We start from the raw sequence: 17,877 nt of genomic DNA on the forward strand, positions 1-17,877 counted from the left end.
ACACACAATACCCCATAATGACAGCAAAAAGCAAAAATGAAGTATTCAGACCCTTTACTCAGTACTTTGTTGAAGCATCTTTGGCAGCGATTGAGTGTTCTTGGGTATGACGCTACAAGCTTGGCACACCTGTATTTGGGGAGTTTCTCCCATTTTTCTCTGCAGATCCTCTCAAGCTCTGTCAGGTTGGATCGGGAGCATCGCTGCACAGCTATTTTCAGGCTGCCACTCAAGGACATTCAGAGACTTGTCCCGAAGCCACTCCTGCAATTGTCTTGGCTGTGTGCTTAGGGTGGTTGTCCTGTTGGAAGGTGAACCTTCGCCCCAGTCTGAGGTCCTGAGCGCTCTGGAGCAGGTTTTCATCAAGGATCTCTCTGTACTTTGCTCGATTCATATTTCCCTCAATCCTGACTAGTCTCCCAGTCCCTGACGCTGAAAAACATCCCCACAGCATGATGCTGCCACCACCATGCTTCATCATAGGTATGATGCCAGGTTTCTTCCAGACGTGACGTTGGGAATTCAGGTCAAATAGTTCCATCTTGGTTTTATCAGACCAGAGAATGTTGTTTCTCATGGTCTGAAAGTCCTTTAGGTGCCTTTTGGCAAACTCCAAGCGGGCTGTCACGTGCCTTTTACTGAGGAGTGGCTTCCGTCTGGTCACTTTTCCATAAAGGCCTGATTGGTGGAGTGCTGCAGAAGGTTCTTCTACTAGAAGGTTCTCCAATATCCACAGACGAACACTGGAGCTCTGTCAGAGTGACCATCAGGTGATCAATGGAAACAGGATGCATCAGAGCTCAATTTTGAGTCTCAGAGCAAAGGGTCTGAATACTTATGTAAATAACGTATACGTTGTTATTTATTTATACATTTTCAAAAATGTTGCTATGTCATTATGGGGTATTGTGTGTAGATTGATGGGGGAAAAATACAATAAGGCTGTAGCGTGACAAAAAATTTCTGAATGCACTGCACTTTGTATCCCTCATTTACTCAAGTTTTTCCTTCATTTTGGTAGTTACCTGTATGGACGCATCACAATAAAATCCCTGAAAATGTCATAAATATGCAGGTGCTCAGGGTCCGCAAAAGAATGGTGATAGACTCACCCACACGTCTTCAGTAACTCTTTCCCATTCTACCCAATGTGTTTCTGTTTCACTAGCCATGCTATAGGAGCCCAGACACTGTGGAGGTAAGGTGGGCGGAACAGGAGTAGACTGCTCTGTGAGCCTTTAGATCCACAGGCTGGAGGAGGAGCCACATACAGTGTTGTGGTAGACATGCAGTAGAGAGAGAAGGCCACTGGAAAGCATTGCTCTTCTCAGGCTGTGGATGGAGACCAACCCTCCCCCCTCCCCCCAAATCCCTGTGTCCCCTCCCTGGGCTTCGTATCTGGAGCAGGGTCCTGACCACACTGCCATGGTGCTCAGCTCAGTGCCAACGGCCAGTACCCTGGGTGCGCTGCCGTCTCTTCTTACAGATGTAGAAGATAGGAAAAGCCACGAGTCCTGAGGAGAGAGCAGAGTAGGAGAGAACAGGCCAGTTAATATGGAATGGGATCTAAGCTCAAGGAAATGACACCTCTCGCAAGGAAGTGTTCACAGTATTGGTGATCGATCAAGGAAATGACACCTCTCGCAAGGAAGTGTTCACAGTATTGGTGATCGATCAAGGAAATGACACCTCTCGCAAGGAAGTGTTCACAGTATTGGTGATCGATCAAGGAAATGACACCTCTCGCAAGGAAGTGTTCACAGTATTGGTGATCGATCAAGGAAATGACACCTCTCGCAAGGAAGTGTTCACAGTATTGGTGATCGATCAAGGAAATGACACCTCTCGCAAGGAAGTGTTCACAGTATTGGTGATCGATCAAGGAAATGACACCTCTCGCAAGGAAGTGTTCACAGTATTGGTGATCGATCAAGGAAATGACACCTCTCGCAAGGAAGTGTTCACAGTATTGGTGATCGATCAAGGAAATGACACCTCTCGCAAGGAAGTGTTCACAGTATTGGTGATCGATCAAGGAAATACTTTAATAATCTCAATACTGTTCTGTTGTTCGCACTAGTAACACATTACCTTTGAAATACGGACACACAACAGTAAAGATCATTTGTGAGCGGGATTAACAAGTGTCTGTCAACAGCTTTATATCAGTGTGTCATCCTCCCATCGCCCAGTGTAGCAGTGCTATCTGAAGTGGACAAGCAGACACTTAGCTGCTTCTATCAATTCACACCAAAACACAGATAGCCCTCTCCAGCAGACCACGGCCACTGAACAAGCGGAGTCACACTACATACCTGAACCAAGGGAAAGTAACACATTTCAGATTCTCTAAAGCACCAGCGGTTATGTAATGTTTCATGTTGTTATCTAGGGATTAAAAGAGCAGGACTAAAACAGTAGGTAATAGTAGTCGTTTAATGTTAAAAAGGATGTAACAATGCTTACCTATGACCATGGATACTGCTCCGACAACCACCACCAGGACTATGACAACAGGGGCCACCACCACTTTACTCACTGGAATGGGAGGGAGACAGAAGAGACAACACAGATATGCATGAGGGGTCAGGACAATTACATGCATGAAAATGCATGGGGAGGACAGGGCAGTTTGGAATAGCACCTTGGCACATTCACATTTTTAACAGGTTATCAGAGGTCCTGCGCAATTACAGTACACCCAACCTAAATCAAAACAGCCAGTAGTGAGTTATGGGACTACGGTTTAGATAATTCCCATGTTTGTTTTCATTGGCACGGCTGTTAAAACATGAGAATGGAAGCAGGCAGTGGAGTGTTTTAATGGGAGGTAGAGGGGTTTTTGTAGACCCTTTGAGGGACACATTATCCCACCGTCAGTGTGTGTCAGATGTTTCCATTGGCACCATGCTGGTATCGGACTAACTTTAGCTAACCCCACTCAGGGAGCAACAGCTGAGGCACTGCATGTCACTACACAAGGCCCTGAGGGAACAACAGATACAGAGCTGCAGTCAGAGCACCTATCGGAGAACTACTGAATCTCTCAGTTGAGCTGTTCACTATTCACACACCGCAGGCAGGGTCACAAAGACATGGGTCATCTCAAATCAAATCAAATCAAATGTATTTATATAGCCCTTCGTACATCAGCTGATATCTCAAAGTGCTGTACAGAAACCCAGCCTAAAACCCCAAACAGCAAGCAATGCAGGTGTAGAAGCACGGTGGCTAGGAAAAACTCCCTAGAAAGGCCAAAACCTAGGAAGAAACCTAGAGAGGAACCAGGCTATGTGGGGTGGCCAGTCCTCTTCTCAGATAAGGAAGTTCTGCTGATAAGGGGCATGCAAATCATCCACTGTGTTGGCAGCTACAGTTTACCGTTATTGTTCTGACTTCAGAGCTGTGAGAAATTACAATGCACTGCAATGCACAATGCAATTTTTAGCATAGGCACTAGACGTACTGTGAAAATGGGTTTTGAACGAGTCATGTCTGCAGCATCAAGCTAGTATATGCTGTTTTGATCATCTTCATTATTGTGTGAACTGATTAAGAAGATGAAAGGCCACCCACATGCTAATTGAAGTTAATTCGTCGCGTATGTGACGCGTATGTATCTTTCTGAGTCTGACCACAGAGACCAAGGAGGAAAGTCATGGGCAGTGTAACGACTGAATTAAAAGGGAGGCAGAAGGACTGTAAACTACAGCTGCTAATCAGAGCATCTTTTTAAATCAGGCCTTAAGGGCCTAGTCTAAATATAGTTGTCATATTGTCAGAGGGTACTGATTGCTTGCTTGTCTAATAATATTAACCATGAAATGTAAAGGGAATCCCAAAATGTCCCCTCTATAACGGGTTTAAGGGCCTCTGGGGCCCGGGCTGAGGCTGGGCAGACTCACCACACACGGACCCCCGGACCAGCCGGCGGAGGTGGGGCTTCTCAGGAAGGTAGCGGTACTTGCAGCCGAACACGCTGAGGTTGGATGTGTGATCCCCGAAGAATCGCAAGTGGCGGTACTTCTCCCCACAGCGGTAGCAGAAGTTGGTGCTGCACTGGGTGCAGTTCATGTGATCGCAGCCCTCCGTCCTCTGAATGTGGATCTGGAGAGAGCGACATGACCTCATGGATGCTCTATAAAGCTTTTATAAGTCGTTGTTCATTTAAAGTGGGACCCTAATTTCTGAACAAATTATTAACTATATGTATCAATTACTAGATTATCAGTCAGCTCAGCGCAGGTATTTCCAGAATAGAAAGTATTTTGGTTTGGTTCCAAATCAAGGGAAAAGAATGGAACATTTTGTCCTGATATCTGAGCATCACTCAACCCCTCTACCTGACTCATGCTGACTGACATTGCATTGAGAGGAGAGTGCTGCCATGGACAGACAGCCAGCTAGCAGCCAACACCTCAGTGAAAGTTCCTTCCAATACCAAAACGAATTAGCAGCACTGTGCTTGTTGCTGTTGATTTCTAAAAGGCCTCTCACTGTGTATGAAACAAAGAGCTGACGTGGCATACTAAATCTAATTTGGTATTGACTTTCTGCCCAGGACTCAGTCTTATGACTACATGGAATGCTTCATTTCCAGCCATTGTTACAAGTGGACAAGGGGGTAAAAAGACCTCTGACACTCTCTTTCTCTCTCTCCTCTTAGAGAAAAACACACAGAGGACACTGTCATGGCTGTAGAACTACTGAAAAGCACATCTTTAATCATCTTATGTCGTTGACATACAACGCTGGAGAGAACAGACGGCCCTGTCTCCACCTGCCTAATCAAGCGAACACCATTTAGGACCATGTGAGAAGGCCTCCTATATCATCGTTTTGGCTGCAGAACTGTCAACCACAATCTTCTTCCAGTAGCTATGTTAACTAGCAAGGTTTGCTATTTTCTCCACTCTCCTGGCTCTGTCACCCACCTTGCAGTGGGGGCACTTCTGGGCGTTCCTCTGGCCGTGCTCCATGATGCTGGCCCAATGACGCAGCAGCTTGTCCCCTTTCCTGTAGTCCCGGCACTTCAGGCCCTCGTGCCAGGGGGCGTGGCATTTGAAGCACCACACAAACTGGCACTTTGTGCACTGGATCTGCAGAGGCATAGACATGTGATTGGCTAGATAGAGGCATGGCGTATAAGAGGCATAGATTTGGTGAGAAGAACTGAAGTGCCTGCATGGACTAAAACCTCCCTCATTAATGATACATGAAAAAGCACTTTGTCCATGATTCAAGAAACCTAAACATTTTCCCAAGAATTACAAACAGCAGAGGCCCTGTACTCACCTTGTACTTGTGCTCAGTCATGCTGTATAATATCTGATCTCAGAACAGTACAGGCCCTCTCTCTCACCTTGTATTTGTGCTCTGCCCTGCTGGGGGTGTGTCCTTTCAGCGAGGTGAACTGGCTGCACTGGGGACAGGGTTTGGTGCTAGAGTCAATCTGGTTCAGTTCCAGGAAGTATTTGTATTTGGCCACTTCCTCACTGCCCAGGTGGGACACCACCAGGCTCTCCTCCAGGTAACCACTGCACTCTGTGATGGGGCAAACGATGTCCGCTCTGCCCACCCTGACCTGGGGAACACATAGACATAACACAGGGATCAATTGAGAGAGATGTGAATGCTTTATGACAAATTAGGATAAACAAATAATAAGACAGTGGTCGTAAGTTGCATACAAACACAAAGCCATTGGCCCTAGATCCGGTAATAAAATATTGTTGATACATTTAGCTACTGGATTGCATGTGTGTTATGTAGGTGAAGGGTAAACAGAATACACAAGCAAATACTACAGTGTACAGTACATACAGTACGGAACATACATTTCCTGGATGGTACTGTATAAGGAAAAGTTATTTACCAGAAGTTGAGCGGTACGATCTGTTGTTACCCTAATCCTCCTATAAGAGATACTGTGGTGTGTGAGAGAATGTGCCTTGGAAGGCTTCCATGAACCACGAGTGACTTCGCTAGTCATTTTAGTCATTTTGCAGATGCCCTTATCTAGAGCAACTTGCAGGAGCTATTAGGGTTAAGTGCCTTGCTCAAGAGCACATCAACAGATTTTTCACCTAGCCGGCTCGGGGATTCAAACCAGCGACACTTCAGTTCCTGGCCCAACACTGTTAACCGCTAAGCTATCTGCCACCCCATAGTCATAACGTGCCAGGGGGCGTGTTGGTGGTTGAAGATATCCCTCTAGTGGTGTGGGGGCTGTGCTTTGGCAAAGTGGGTGGGGTTATATCCTTCCTGTTTGGCCCTGTCCGGGGGTGTCCTCGGATGGGTCCACAGTGTCTCCTGACCCCTCCTGTCTCAGCCTCCAGTATTTATGCTGCAGTAGTTTATGTGTCGGGGGGCTAGGGTTTGTTATATCTGGAGTACTTCTTCTGTCCTATTCGGTGTCCTGTGTGAATCTAAGTGTGCGTTCTCTAATTCTCTCCTTCTCTCTTTCTTTCTCTCTCTCTCGGAGGACCTGAGCCCTAGGACCATGCCCCAGGATTACCTGACATGATGACTCCTTGCTGTCCCCAGTCCACCTGGCCGTGCTGCTGCTCCAGTTTCAACTGTTCTGCCTTCTTATTATTTGAACATGCTGGTCATTTATGAACATTTGAACATCTTGGCCATGTTCTGTTATAATCTCCACCCGGCACAGCCAGAAGAGGACTGGCCACCCCACATATGCTCTCTCTAATTCTCTTTTTTTCTCTCTCTCGGAGGACCTGAGCCCTAGGACCATGCCCCAGGACTACCTGACATGATGACTCCTTGCTGTCCCCAGTCCATCTGACCGTGCTGCTGCTCCAGTTTCAACTGTTCTGCCTTATTATGATACGACCATGCTGGTCATTTATGAACATTTGAACATCTTGGCCATGTTCTGTTATAATCTCCACCCGGCACAGCCAGAAGAGGACTGGCCACCCCACATAGCCTGGTTCCTCTCTAGGTTTCTTCCTAGGTTTTGGCCTTTCTAGGGAGTTTTTCCTAGCCACCGTGCTTCTACACCTGCATTGCTTGCTGTTTGGGGTTTTAGGCTGGGGTTTCTGTACAGCACTTTGAGATATCAGCTGATGTACGAAGGGCTATATAAATACATTTGATTTGATTTGATAACACTACTACAACAGTGGAAAACTACAGAGGGAAAAAGGGCCCAGTACGCCTCAGTGGGAGTCACTGAGTTAGCATTAGCCTGATGAGTACACCCCACCATCACCTCTCCCCCTCCCATGTAGAGCTCCAGGACACCCTTGCTCCAGGCACAGTGGGTCCCCTCCAGGGTGCTCCTCACAGGGCATGGTGCAGACAGACGGGTAGGCCCCAGATTAGCACATTGCTGCTGATCTGAGCTGAGTAATCCCCTCCTGGCTGGGCCTGTAGTACATGTCCATAAAGTAGACTAGAGAGTGATGCAGCACAGCTCTGGGGTAATGCCCAGCAGACTCTTTTCACTATGACAGCCTGGCCCCTGGCCCTATGGACCCTGTTCCTGCACTATAAAACATTATAGTTGTTTTGACAGTATTATATAATAAAACTAACAGTAAAGTACCATATTAAATATTTATAGAAAATTGACGTAAATGACAATATAGTCTGAATGATCTTAGGCGTAAATGTTAAATCATACTGTAAATGGTTGCATGGTACTGTTGTTTCTGGCTCATTAACATATTTTGAGGTGTGCCGTGTTAAGAGGCTACATTTGTGCCACCCTTTAGATAGAATGCTGCACTAATTTAACTGATATGTGGTCGTTGTGCCCTAACAATTAAATGTGTATAGGGAACAGATTGGAGTGGCAGCAAGTCTCAGACCTTTAATGGTTGAGTATCTGCATTGTCCTTCGGTCTGTTTTTAATTTTTATTAATGTATCCATTCATTAATTCATTTGTTACAATTGCCATAATAAGATTACAGTTGTTTTACAATAACTTACGGGCAGCCAGTTGCCTGTAAGTTACCATAAAAACAAAGGCAAAAAAGATTCCAGTAACACTATTGGATACCATACAATACGGTAACATAATGTACCTTTTTTACAGTAACTTACAGGCAACTAGCTGCCTGTAAGTTACAGTAAAAACAACACAAAATGGTTTACAGTGTGGACTGTACTCTCCTCAGGGCCAGGCTGTGCACTCTGTTCTGCTCTTGGGATTGCTCAACAGCAGCTCAGCTATTGTTGTCCAATGAACTCACATATGTTATCCCATCAGAAGTACGTAGACCTAAAGTGACAACAAGCAGAATGTTTTTTTGAGGTAGCTGATTGAAGACATTTCTAGAAAGAGCAGTCCCAGTGCAAGTGAGATATCAATAACACACATTGTTCTTTCTCAGAACCATGACATCAGCCAACTCAACCAACCTCCATTTCAGTCATTTAGCAGACACTCTTATCCAGAGCAACTTACAGTAGTGAACACATACATTTTTGTACTGGTCCCCCGTGGGAATCAAACCCCCAACCCTGGCGTTGCAAGCACCATTCCCTACCAACTGAGCCACACAAGACCAATTGACTAGACAAAAGAACCCATATTAACTAAACATGGGACGTGTTCTTCTAATAATATGTCTAGTCCATTGTACTGTAACTAACTGTGTGTGGGCACCAGCATGATATATCTACTGTGTGTGTAAATAAAAGGAAGTGAATGGAAGGATAGTTTATGTTGTGACTTGCACTGGGAAGTCTATCTTCTAAAGCTGCACAGACAAGGTCACAGGCTTAGGACTAGCTAGGCTGTGACACTGATGAGACAGTCAGTAAGACAGTTGCCACCTGTGAACGTAGTGCCCAGTGATGAGGGTGTGAAGGAGTCCCATAGGGAAACCCTGAGCCCACCTCTACACCCATTAACCAGGCCAAAGGACAGTGGCCCTGACAGCCAACACAGCAGGGACACTGGAGCTGTGGCAAGACGTGAAAAATATATACACTAACATCTCTCTTCGCTTCTGCCCTCCAAGAGCAGTGCCCCTGGATTACACCAGGGCATAACATCTGTGGTCAAGTGGTGTGTGTATGTGTACACCTAGTATAACTGTCCTGCTGCTTCAGAGCCAGAACCAAACAGAGGAGAAACTGTAGTCCACCACAGCCTCACAGAGAAATGAATGAGCGTTCTCCAGGAGTGCGTTCTCAACCCTTTATTAGGTCTAATTTGAGTTCTGATTTCACTGATGACCAGAGGTGCAGACTAACTTCATCAGGCAGAATGCTTCTGTCCTCAGACTACAACGTTGGTCCTGAGGTAGAGCTCTCTTTCGTGCGCGGACGCAGAAATGCACACACACTACACGTTATATTATCCCATTTCCCCTAACTCTAACCCAAACCCATACCATAACCCAAATTTTAACCCCTTACCCTAATTGTAACCCTTAAGCTAAAAATAACCTTAAGGACATTTGGGGATTTTAGGTCCCCACAAGGATCGAACCAACACACGCACACATTATGTTATTCTATCCTCATGGGGACCTAAAAATGTATTTATATTTAAAATCCTATTTCCCTAACCCATAACCCTAACTATAATCCTAACCCTTAAACTTAAAATAACCTTTGTCCTCATGGGCCTAATTTTCCTTGTTTTACTATCCTTATGGGGACAGTTGGAGATTTTAGGTGCCCACAAGGTTAGAAGAACCAACACACACCTGCCCTTAGCGTTCAGCCTCAGCCGGTGGAACCAACTTTAGTAGAGGAGCTACAAATGATAAGGCTGGTAACACCACGAAGGGCAGCAAGAAGCAACACAATGGATACTACCTGTGGTGGTGCCATCCACAACTCCTTATGTTATGTCACACTTGATCTATGCTCATGAAATGTTGTGATCCTGACTGGAAGCTACAGATACAACAGAAGATCAGTGTCGGGTTGATACATTTTTGGGGGTAAATCAGGCACCTGTCCTACCAGTGTTAGTCAGTGTGATAGTCATATCATCCTATTATGACTAACACAGACTAAAGGATTACTATTCTGTATCCATGCAAAAGCCAAGTGAATAACAATGTGCCTGGCAACACCTGCAATACAGTGAGATGTACTGAGAGGAAAGTCTTCATATTCTCTGACAGAGCTGACAAGCCAGTGGTACATCATCAAGCTCTGGACAGGTCAGACCATATCAAACAAAGCATGTATGAGTCAGTGTGAGGGACAAAGACATGCATCACACCAGATCTAGAATGTAGGATAACATGCTTCCTGAATCCTGGCCTATCAAAGGGTCAGAACATTGCAATCATGCCAAGACTGACTGGCAGACAACAACTTGCCAGCCTCTCATGAGATGCATTGAGGCCTCTCTACTGAACACAGTTATACTAAGGCATTCCCTCTACAGCATAAAGACAGGGACACAGATATAACGAGTCCCTTAATCAAAGAAAATAGGAAGTAATGATATGTTGTCATCAACCAATAGGAAACATGTCCCTGAGTTAGAAGTATATCCTGCCTGTTTGGCCCTGTCCGGGGGTATCGTCGGGCAGGGCCACAGTGTCTCCCGACCCTTCCTGTCTCAGCCTCCAGAATTTATGCTGCAATAGTTGATGTGTCGAGGGGGCTAGGGTCAGTCTGTTATATCTGGAGTATTTCTCCTGTCTTATCCGGTGTCCTGTGTGAATTTAAGTATGCTCTCTCTAATTCTCTCTCTCTCTCTTTCTTTCTATCTCCCGGAGGACCTGAGCCCTAGGACCATGCCTCAAGACTACCTAGCCTGATGACTCCTTGCTGTCCCCAGTCCACCAGGTCGTGCTGCTGCTCCAGTTTCAACTGTTCTGCCTGCGGCTATGGAACCCTGACCTGTTCACTGCACGTACTACCTGTCCCAGACCTGCTGTTATCAACTCTCTAGAGACAGCAGGAGCGGTAGAGATTCTCTGAATGATCGGCTATGAAAAGCCAACTGACATTTACTCCTGAGGTGCTGACCTGTTTCACCCTCTACAACCACTGTGATTATTATTATTATTTGACCCTGCTGGTCATCTATGAACATTTGAACATCTTGGCCATGTTCTGTTATAATCTCCACCCGGCACAGCCAGTAGAGAACTGGCCACCCCTCATAGCCTGGTCCCTCTCTAGGTCTCTTCCTAGGTTCTGGCCTTTCTAGGGAGTTTTTTTCTAGCCACTGTGCTTCTACATGTGCATTGCTTGCTGTTTGGGGTTTTAGACTGAGTTTCTGTACAGCACTTTGTGACATCAGCTGATGTAAGAAGGGCTTTATAAATACATTTGATTTTGATTGAAGTAGACAATACATGGCTCAACAATGATAGTGCTCATCAGTCTAGTTAGGGACCACACAGTGATTGTGTTAAATGTGCCAACACAGTGATTGTGTTAAATGTGCCAACACAGTGATTGTGTTAAATGTAAAACAATGTGTTGTTCCTAACTAGACACATGGATGTGTAAAAAAATGACACAACACACGAACATTCCGAAAGCAATGATAAGGACAGTGGTGTGGGGGCTGTGCTTTGGCAAAGTGGGTGGGGTTATATCCTTCCTGTTTGGCCCTGTCCGGGGGTGTCCTCGGATGGGGCCACAGTGTCTCCTGACCCCTCCTGTCTCAGCCTCCAGTATTTATGCTGCAGTAGTTTATGTGTCGGGGGGCTGGGGTCAGTTTGTTATATCTGGAGTACTTCTCCTGTCCTATTCGGTGTCCTGTGTGAATCTAAGTGTGCGTTCTCTAATTCTCTCCTTCTCTCTTTCTTTCTCTCTCTCGGAGGACCTGAGCCCTAGGACCATGCCCCAGGACTACCTGACATGATGACTCCTTGCTGTCCCCAGTCCACCTGGCCATGCTGCTGTTCCAGTTTCAACTGACCTGAGCCCTAGGACCATGCCCCAGGACTACCTGACATGATGACTCCTTGCTGTCCCCAGTCTACCTGGCCATGCTGCTGCTCCAGTTTCAACTTCCACCTGACTGTGCTGCTGCTCTAGTTTCAACTGTTCTGCCTTATTATTATTCGACCATGCTGGTCATTTATGAACATTGAACATCTTGACCATGTTCTGTTATAATCTCCACCCGGCACAGCCAGAAGAGGACTGGCCACCCCACATAGCCTGGTTCCTCTCTAGGTTTCTTCCTAGGTATTGGCCTTTCTAGGGAGTTTTTCCTAGCCACCGTGCTTCTCCACCTGCATTGCTTGCTGTTTGGGGTTTTAGGCTGGGTTTCTGTACAGCACTTTGAGATATCAGCTGATGTACGAAGGGCTATATAAATAAATTTGATTTGATTTGATTTGATTTGATTTGACAGCCATGTAGCTATATTATATGAATAATTAGCCATTTAAATTAGGCTTTTTAAAATACAGTGTATTTTTTGCACTCAAGACATGGTGAGGGATTGAACTGGAGTGATAGTCATATTTCCATCCCTCTGCAGGCAGCATCACATCAATGAAGACAAGAGCACGCAGCCTATTCATGAGACTGGAAGACATGCAGGCGTTTGTAATCATAATGACATTAAGACTTTATAAACAATGAGTTTGAATCATTACAGGCAAACCAGCTATGAGAAGTCCTCAAGAAAAGAGGGAAATAATAGATACTGTAGGACAGGACTGAGGAGCTAGTAGGTATTCTTCAACCCCACATCGGTTGAGACAGAACACTTACACCAGGGGTATTCAACCAGGGGTCCCTGGCCCATTAGGGGTCCCTGGCCCATTAGGGGTCCCTGGCCCATTAGGGGTCCCTGGCCCATTAGGGGTCCCTGGCCCATTAGGGGTCCCTGGCCCATTAGGGGTCCGCTGAAGTACTGCAGGGAAGGGGAGAATGGATTTATATGTTTTATTATTTCAATGGTTTTATGACTATCACTAAAAACAACTGAATAAATACATGTTGAATGATATACGTTCCTACAGTAAGAGTAGAATCTCTTCTTTCTAATGATGTCAACTTTATTTTTCAACTTCCAATATTGAGCCAATTACACACATTGTAGCCAGTTACACTCACTAGAGTATCTGACATAGGCTTTGATTAAGCGCCGGCGAATGGGCTACCAGCGAGGCAAGTGCCGCTGGCAGCAGGTAAGCTTTTTTGACTTGGACATACATTTTTGCTAACTAAGCTTTGTTTAACCAGCTAAACAGCTGCTGTTTATGTTTGTATGTATGTCCAAATATGTTTGGAGTTACCTTTCTAGCTATCATTCACTTGGTGATAAGACAGGAAATGTTTTGCTAACATATGATGTGGGTCCATGGGTTGCCGGTTTGCCTGGGAGGGGGCCCCTGTGCAAGAAAAGGTTGAAGACCCGTGACATAGATCAATAACTGGACAAGTTTTGGTAGAGTAACTAGGCCTATTTTCCCACTGTTTCAGTGTTCATTAGATCCTTAGAACATAAAGCATGGAAGGCCTGCAACTCCTTGAGTTGTATAATGTATATAGATCACTGGAAAAGCTTAGAAACCAGAACACCAGAAGTGTTAGAGCATTTGAGCACAAAAGAGCCAACAGCAAATCCTTTAAAACAGGTTTAATACCTGAAATGCATTAGGCATGACAGACACGTGAACATGGAGGAAACTGGAGCTGTAACAGTCCCTATCCTGACCCCGAGACAGATGAGTCAGCGACTCAATTGGATTTGAAAGCCAAGGAACAGTCTGCAATCTGATGCTACCTGATGACAATAACAAGATCCCTCTAGGTCAGGGGTCTTAAACAGGTCGATCTCGAGCTACCAGTAGCTCGCAGCTACATACACTACATGACCAACAGTATGTGGAAACCTGCTCGTCAAACATCTCATTCTAAAATCATGGGCCTTAATATGGAGAAAGTCCCCCTTTGCTGCTATAACAGCCTCCACTCTTCTAGAAAGGCTTTCCACTAGATGTAGGAACATTGCTCCATTCAGCCACAAGAGCATTAGTGAGGTCGGGCACTGATGTTGGGTGATTAGGCCTGCCCCGCAGTCTGCGTTCCAATTCATCCCAGAGGTGTTCGATGTGGTTGAGGTCAGGGCTCTGTGCAGGCCAGTCAAGTTCTTCCACAATGATCTCAACAATCCATTTCTGTATTTTTGTCCATTGGACTGCCAGATTGCGAAGCGCGATTCATCACTCCAGAGAGCGTGTTTCCACTGCTCAGACTCCAATGGCAGCAAGTTTTATACCACTTCTGCCGGCGCTTGGCATTGCGCATGGTGATCTTAGGCTTGTGTGCCACTGCTCGGCCATGGAAACCCATTTCACAAAGCTCCCCATGAACAGTTATTGTGCTGACGTTGCTTCCAGAGGCAGTTTGGAACTTGGTAGTGAGTGTTGCAACCAAGAACAGATCATTTTTATGCGCTACTCGCTTCTGCAGTCCAGTTCTGTGAGCTTGGTGACCTAACACTTCGCGGCTGAGCTGTTGTTGCTCCTAGACGTTTCCACTTCACAATAAGAGCACTTACAGTTGACCGGGGCAACTCTAGCAGGGCAGAAATTTGATGAATTGTCTCATTGGAAAGGTGGCATCCTATGACAGTGCCACATTGAATGTCACTGAGCTCTTCAGCAAGACCATTCTACTGCAAATGTTTGTGTATGGAGATTGTATGGTTGTATGTTCAATTTTATACACCTGTCAGCAACGGGTGTAGCTAAAATAGCCAAATCCACTAATTTGAAGATGTGTCCACTTACTTTTGAATATATAATGTATGAGTAGCTCACCAAACAATTCAGAAAGTACATAACATTTATGTTTTCCACAGCAAACTGTCAAACAAATCTCACAAGTATCAGACACCACAATCTCCCAACTACTGCCACTATTGGCTTAAAAAGACAAACCTAACACAATTAATTTCCAGCAATATTGCCCCGGTTTTTATATCATTCCGTGCGTAGGCAGTAGATGTGATAACCGTCTTGTGGGTCGACAGAAATACATTTCCCAAAACCATTCCTCACTCGCTAGATGCACAATTAAAGGGTTAGATGCACAATTAAAGGGTTAGATGCACAATTAAAGGGTTAGATGCGCATTTAAGTCAAAATTGCAGTCCAAAAAATCTTCCAGATCTAAAAACTATTTTATAGAGCTCCCCCTTAGAGTTGTTTATTACCATTATTTGACCAGGTATATTGACAGAAAACATACTGTACAAGAGAAAGTAGTGCACCAAGGACCCCGGGAAGAGTTGCAGGAGAGTGGAGAAGAAAAGAATGAGCTAAAAAAAAAAATGCTTGCAACATGTTACATTATTTAAAAGTAGCTCTCATGCTAGAAAATGTTGGAGACCCCTGGTCTAGGTGGACAACTGATGTTGTCTTCAGAGATAACACACCGCAGCACGCAGCCTCCAGAGGTAGAGAAGTGTGATTTCACTAGGTTCTACAGAGACAGAGCTCTGTGATTAAGCTATCAATTAAAGCCACAAACAACCTGTCCCCACCCCTCCCTCTGCTGCTGCCATCAGCCGCAAGGAAAGACAGCGCTCAGCACACCCACCTCCCTCAGCCAACAAATTCATTCTGCAGGCAGTCAGTGCCTTCCCTGATGTTGCAATTTCTTTTGTCACCCTGCATTTGTTTTTATAATTTACAGACTCCCTTTCTGTGCAAACCAACCACAGACACCACTCACTGGTTATCTGCGTTAGACATCCATAGAAACTGTATTAAGTCATTCCACAACGAATTAAAGGATAGACAGAGACACGGTCTGATACATTCTCTGGGAAAAGCCTTGCATATCCTTTCACTTTACACTCAGTTGCACCGAGTTAGGCCTCATCATCCTGTTGAATTCCACAGCGCAGCACAGTTGCAGATTGTTCCTTGTGAGATGAGTCAGTTGGCTCAGAAAGCAGGAAGCACATGACTTCCCTAAACAAGGATAACAATGGCCGAGGCAGTACCGTTACAACACAATGGGCTATCCCTTCCATCCCTTCTCTCCAAGCAGCCCAGCAAAATACTGACATTTAGGCCCAACACTAAGATGGGAAAGTGTTCAACCTGTTTTTTCATCACTATACTAGCCTACATCCCAATTACTTGGCACTCCTCCAGGCTGTAGCAGGAGACAGACCATCTGACTGGGTGTTCCTCAGGTAGTTGAACACATGGTGCACAGTGTAATACTAGATCCCAGTGCTCTCCCTGCAGGTGTTCCTCTTAGTGGTAACTGAGCACATGGACCAGGGCTCCCATTGGGTTCATTCAGAAGGACACAGCAAGCCAGCTGTCGACAGACCACAACATCTGCACCCAGATACACTATTAAGATGCCAAATGAGCTGGAGAGGATCTTAAATTAACACAAAGCAATCCAAGGGGTATAAACGTACATTTGTGTTGTGAAAACAAAAATGTATCAAAACAGGTGGGCCTACAAGTGCCATAAATGTATGTTATATGTATATATATGTATATATATATATATATATATATAGGCCCCATCTTGTTTTGTGTCAGCGTGTCTATTGCGCACACACCCACCCACCCACCAAGAAGGCTTGATAACATAGACAATTGGGATACCAGGCCTTTACCTGTGAAATGATGTATATTTTCAGGCATTCCTCACAGACAGCCTTCTTGCAACAAAGTAACGGCTTTATGTGTGTGTCGTCCAGACAGATGCGACATGGCAAAACAACTGATTCATTGTAATCCCCGTTGTAAAAGTTGCTCAGAGTTCTAGGATCAACCAGGTTCGGTAGGGTATATGGATCGGAAACGGCGTGGTGGCCCATTTCCAGATTGCTCTGCTGCCGCAAATCTGTGGATGGCTTTGTAATGACGTTTGATGTTGACGGAGTTATCGCCCCATTATATTGGTGTTCTCCGGTATTGTCAGCTGGTTTCCTGTAGTTATCGTTTGCAATACAGTATACAGTACAGTAAACATGCTCCTTTAACTGTACGACATCGTCGTCAGCCCTGCTACTTTCACAAATATCGTCAGAATATGTTACATCAACTTCATTCAAATCGGATGACGTTAATCCCTCTATGTGATCTGCGATTTGCTCTTTTACATTCGTTTCACTGCCACTTGACTTTTCAAGGTCCACATGATCAATTCGTTCATTTAAAACTATTTCTACCATGGCATCCTCTGGGTGTTTTTGGTCATCTTCTGAATTGTTTTTGAAATTCGTAGGGGATCTCGTCGTCCCGAAATTCCTCCTCAAAATACCCACTGCAGTCGGTTTTCTGAAATTGTATCCCTCAACATTTTCTTTACTCCCCCTTCTCGTAACCCTGTGTGTGTGCGTCTCCAAAATCCCGTCACCGTCTGGTGTTTGGATCTTTGTTTCCCTGACATCTTGAATCAAATCTGTGCCTGATGTCTCAACTTTATCAAGCATTTCTGAAGGATTGCAGACTGTCTCTTCGTCATATCTGCTGACAAAACTCGGCATTTTACACGTATACACATTCAGAGAAATGTGTTCATCTTCCATTCCCAAGGTGCAACTCCCCATGCACGCTCTACCTCTTCTCCAACTCCAGATACTAACAAACAAAACAAAACAAAACCCAAGTGAGGTGTATTTCTGCTTCCGGGGCTGCGTGTGGGAGAAAATAAATCCGTAACATTGTAGCTGTTTGACTTGCAACCTGTACGCTCGCCAGCTCGTTGGCTGTGAAATAACAACGCATTTGTTGATTAAAAAAAAGCAAGGTAAGAGTCAGATGCATATCCATCTATTACTGTTAAGCAACGTTAATAGTGTCGTCTCTGGGGATCCTTGGACGCTTGGCTGCCCAGCAACAGGCTACCACCAACCAAGGTAGAATCAATCTAGGACTGTATGACCTGTAATTTACGTCCATTGCCCACAAAGGGCGCATCA

At 45.2% G+C, this 17,877-nt stretch overlaps 1 protein-coding gene across 1 annotated transcript; it reads right to left on the reverse strand.

Moving 5' to 3' along the window:
• Nucleotides 1-929: 929 nt before the first annotated feature.
• Nucleotides 930-17,523, reverse strand: LOC109900245 (probable E3 ubiquitin-protein ligase RNF217). The gene is made up of 6 exons (XM_020495933.2): nt 16,567-17,523; nt 5,363-5,584; nt 4,935-5,099; nt 3,906-4,107; nt 2,467-2,538; nt 930-1,514 (listed from the first exon to the last, which is right to left on the reverse strand). Exons 1-6 carry the CDS (start codon nt 17,503-17,505, stop codon nt 1,438-1,440), a joined length of 1,677 nt encoding a protein of 558 aa, XP_020351522.1. The 5' UTR covers nt 17,506-17,523; the 3' UTR covers nt 930-1,437.
• Nucleotides 17,524-17,877: the final 354 nt, after the last annotated feature.

This window comes from Oncorhynchus kisutch, linkage group LG12 (genome assembly GCF_002021735.2).
Source record: "Oncorhynchus kisutch isolate 150728-3 linkage group LG12, Okis_V2, whole genome shotgun sequence".
Lineage (NCBI taxonomy): Eukaryota > Metazoa > Chordata > Actinopteri > Salmoniformes > Salmonidae > Oncorhynchus > Oncorhynchus kisutch.

What these genes read in the sequence shown, in the direction of transcription:
- LOC109900245 (XM_020495933.2), bottom strand. Translation starts at nt 17,505, where the DNA reads ATGGGGAGTTGCACCTTGGGAATGGAAGATGAACACATTTCTCTGAAT. An exon ending in GGTCCGGGGGTCCGTGTGTG is followed by an intron (nt 2,539 to 3,905) that starts GTGAGTCTGCCC and finishes CTCCCATTCCAG; the next exon opens with TGAGTAAAGTGGTGGTGGCC. An exon ending in AGCAGTATCCATGGTCATAG is followed by an intron (nt 1,515 to 2,466) that starts GTAAGCATTGTT and finishes CTCTCTCCTCAG; the next exon opens with GACTCGTGGCTTTTCCTATC.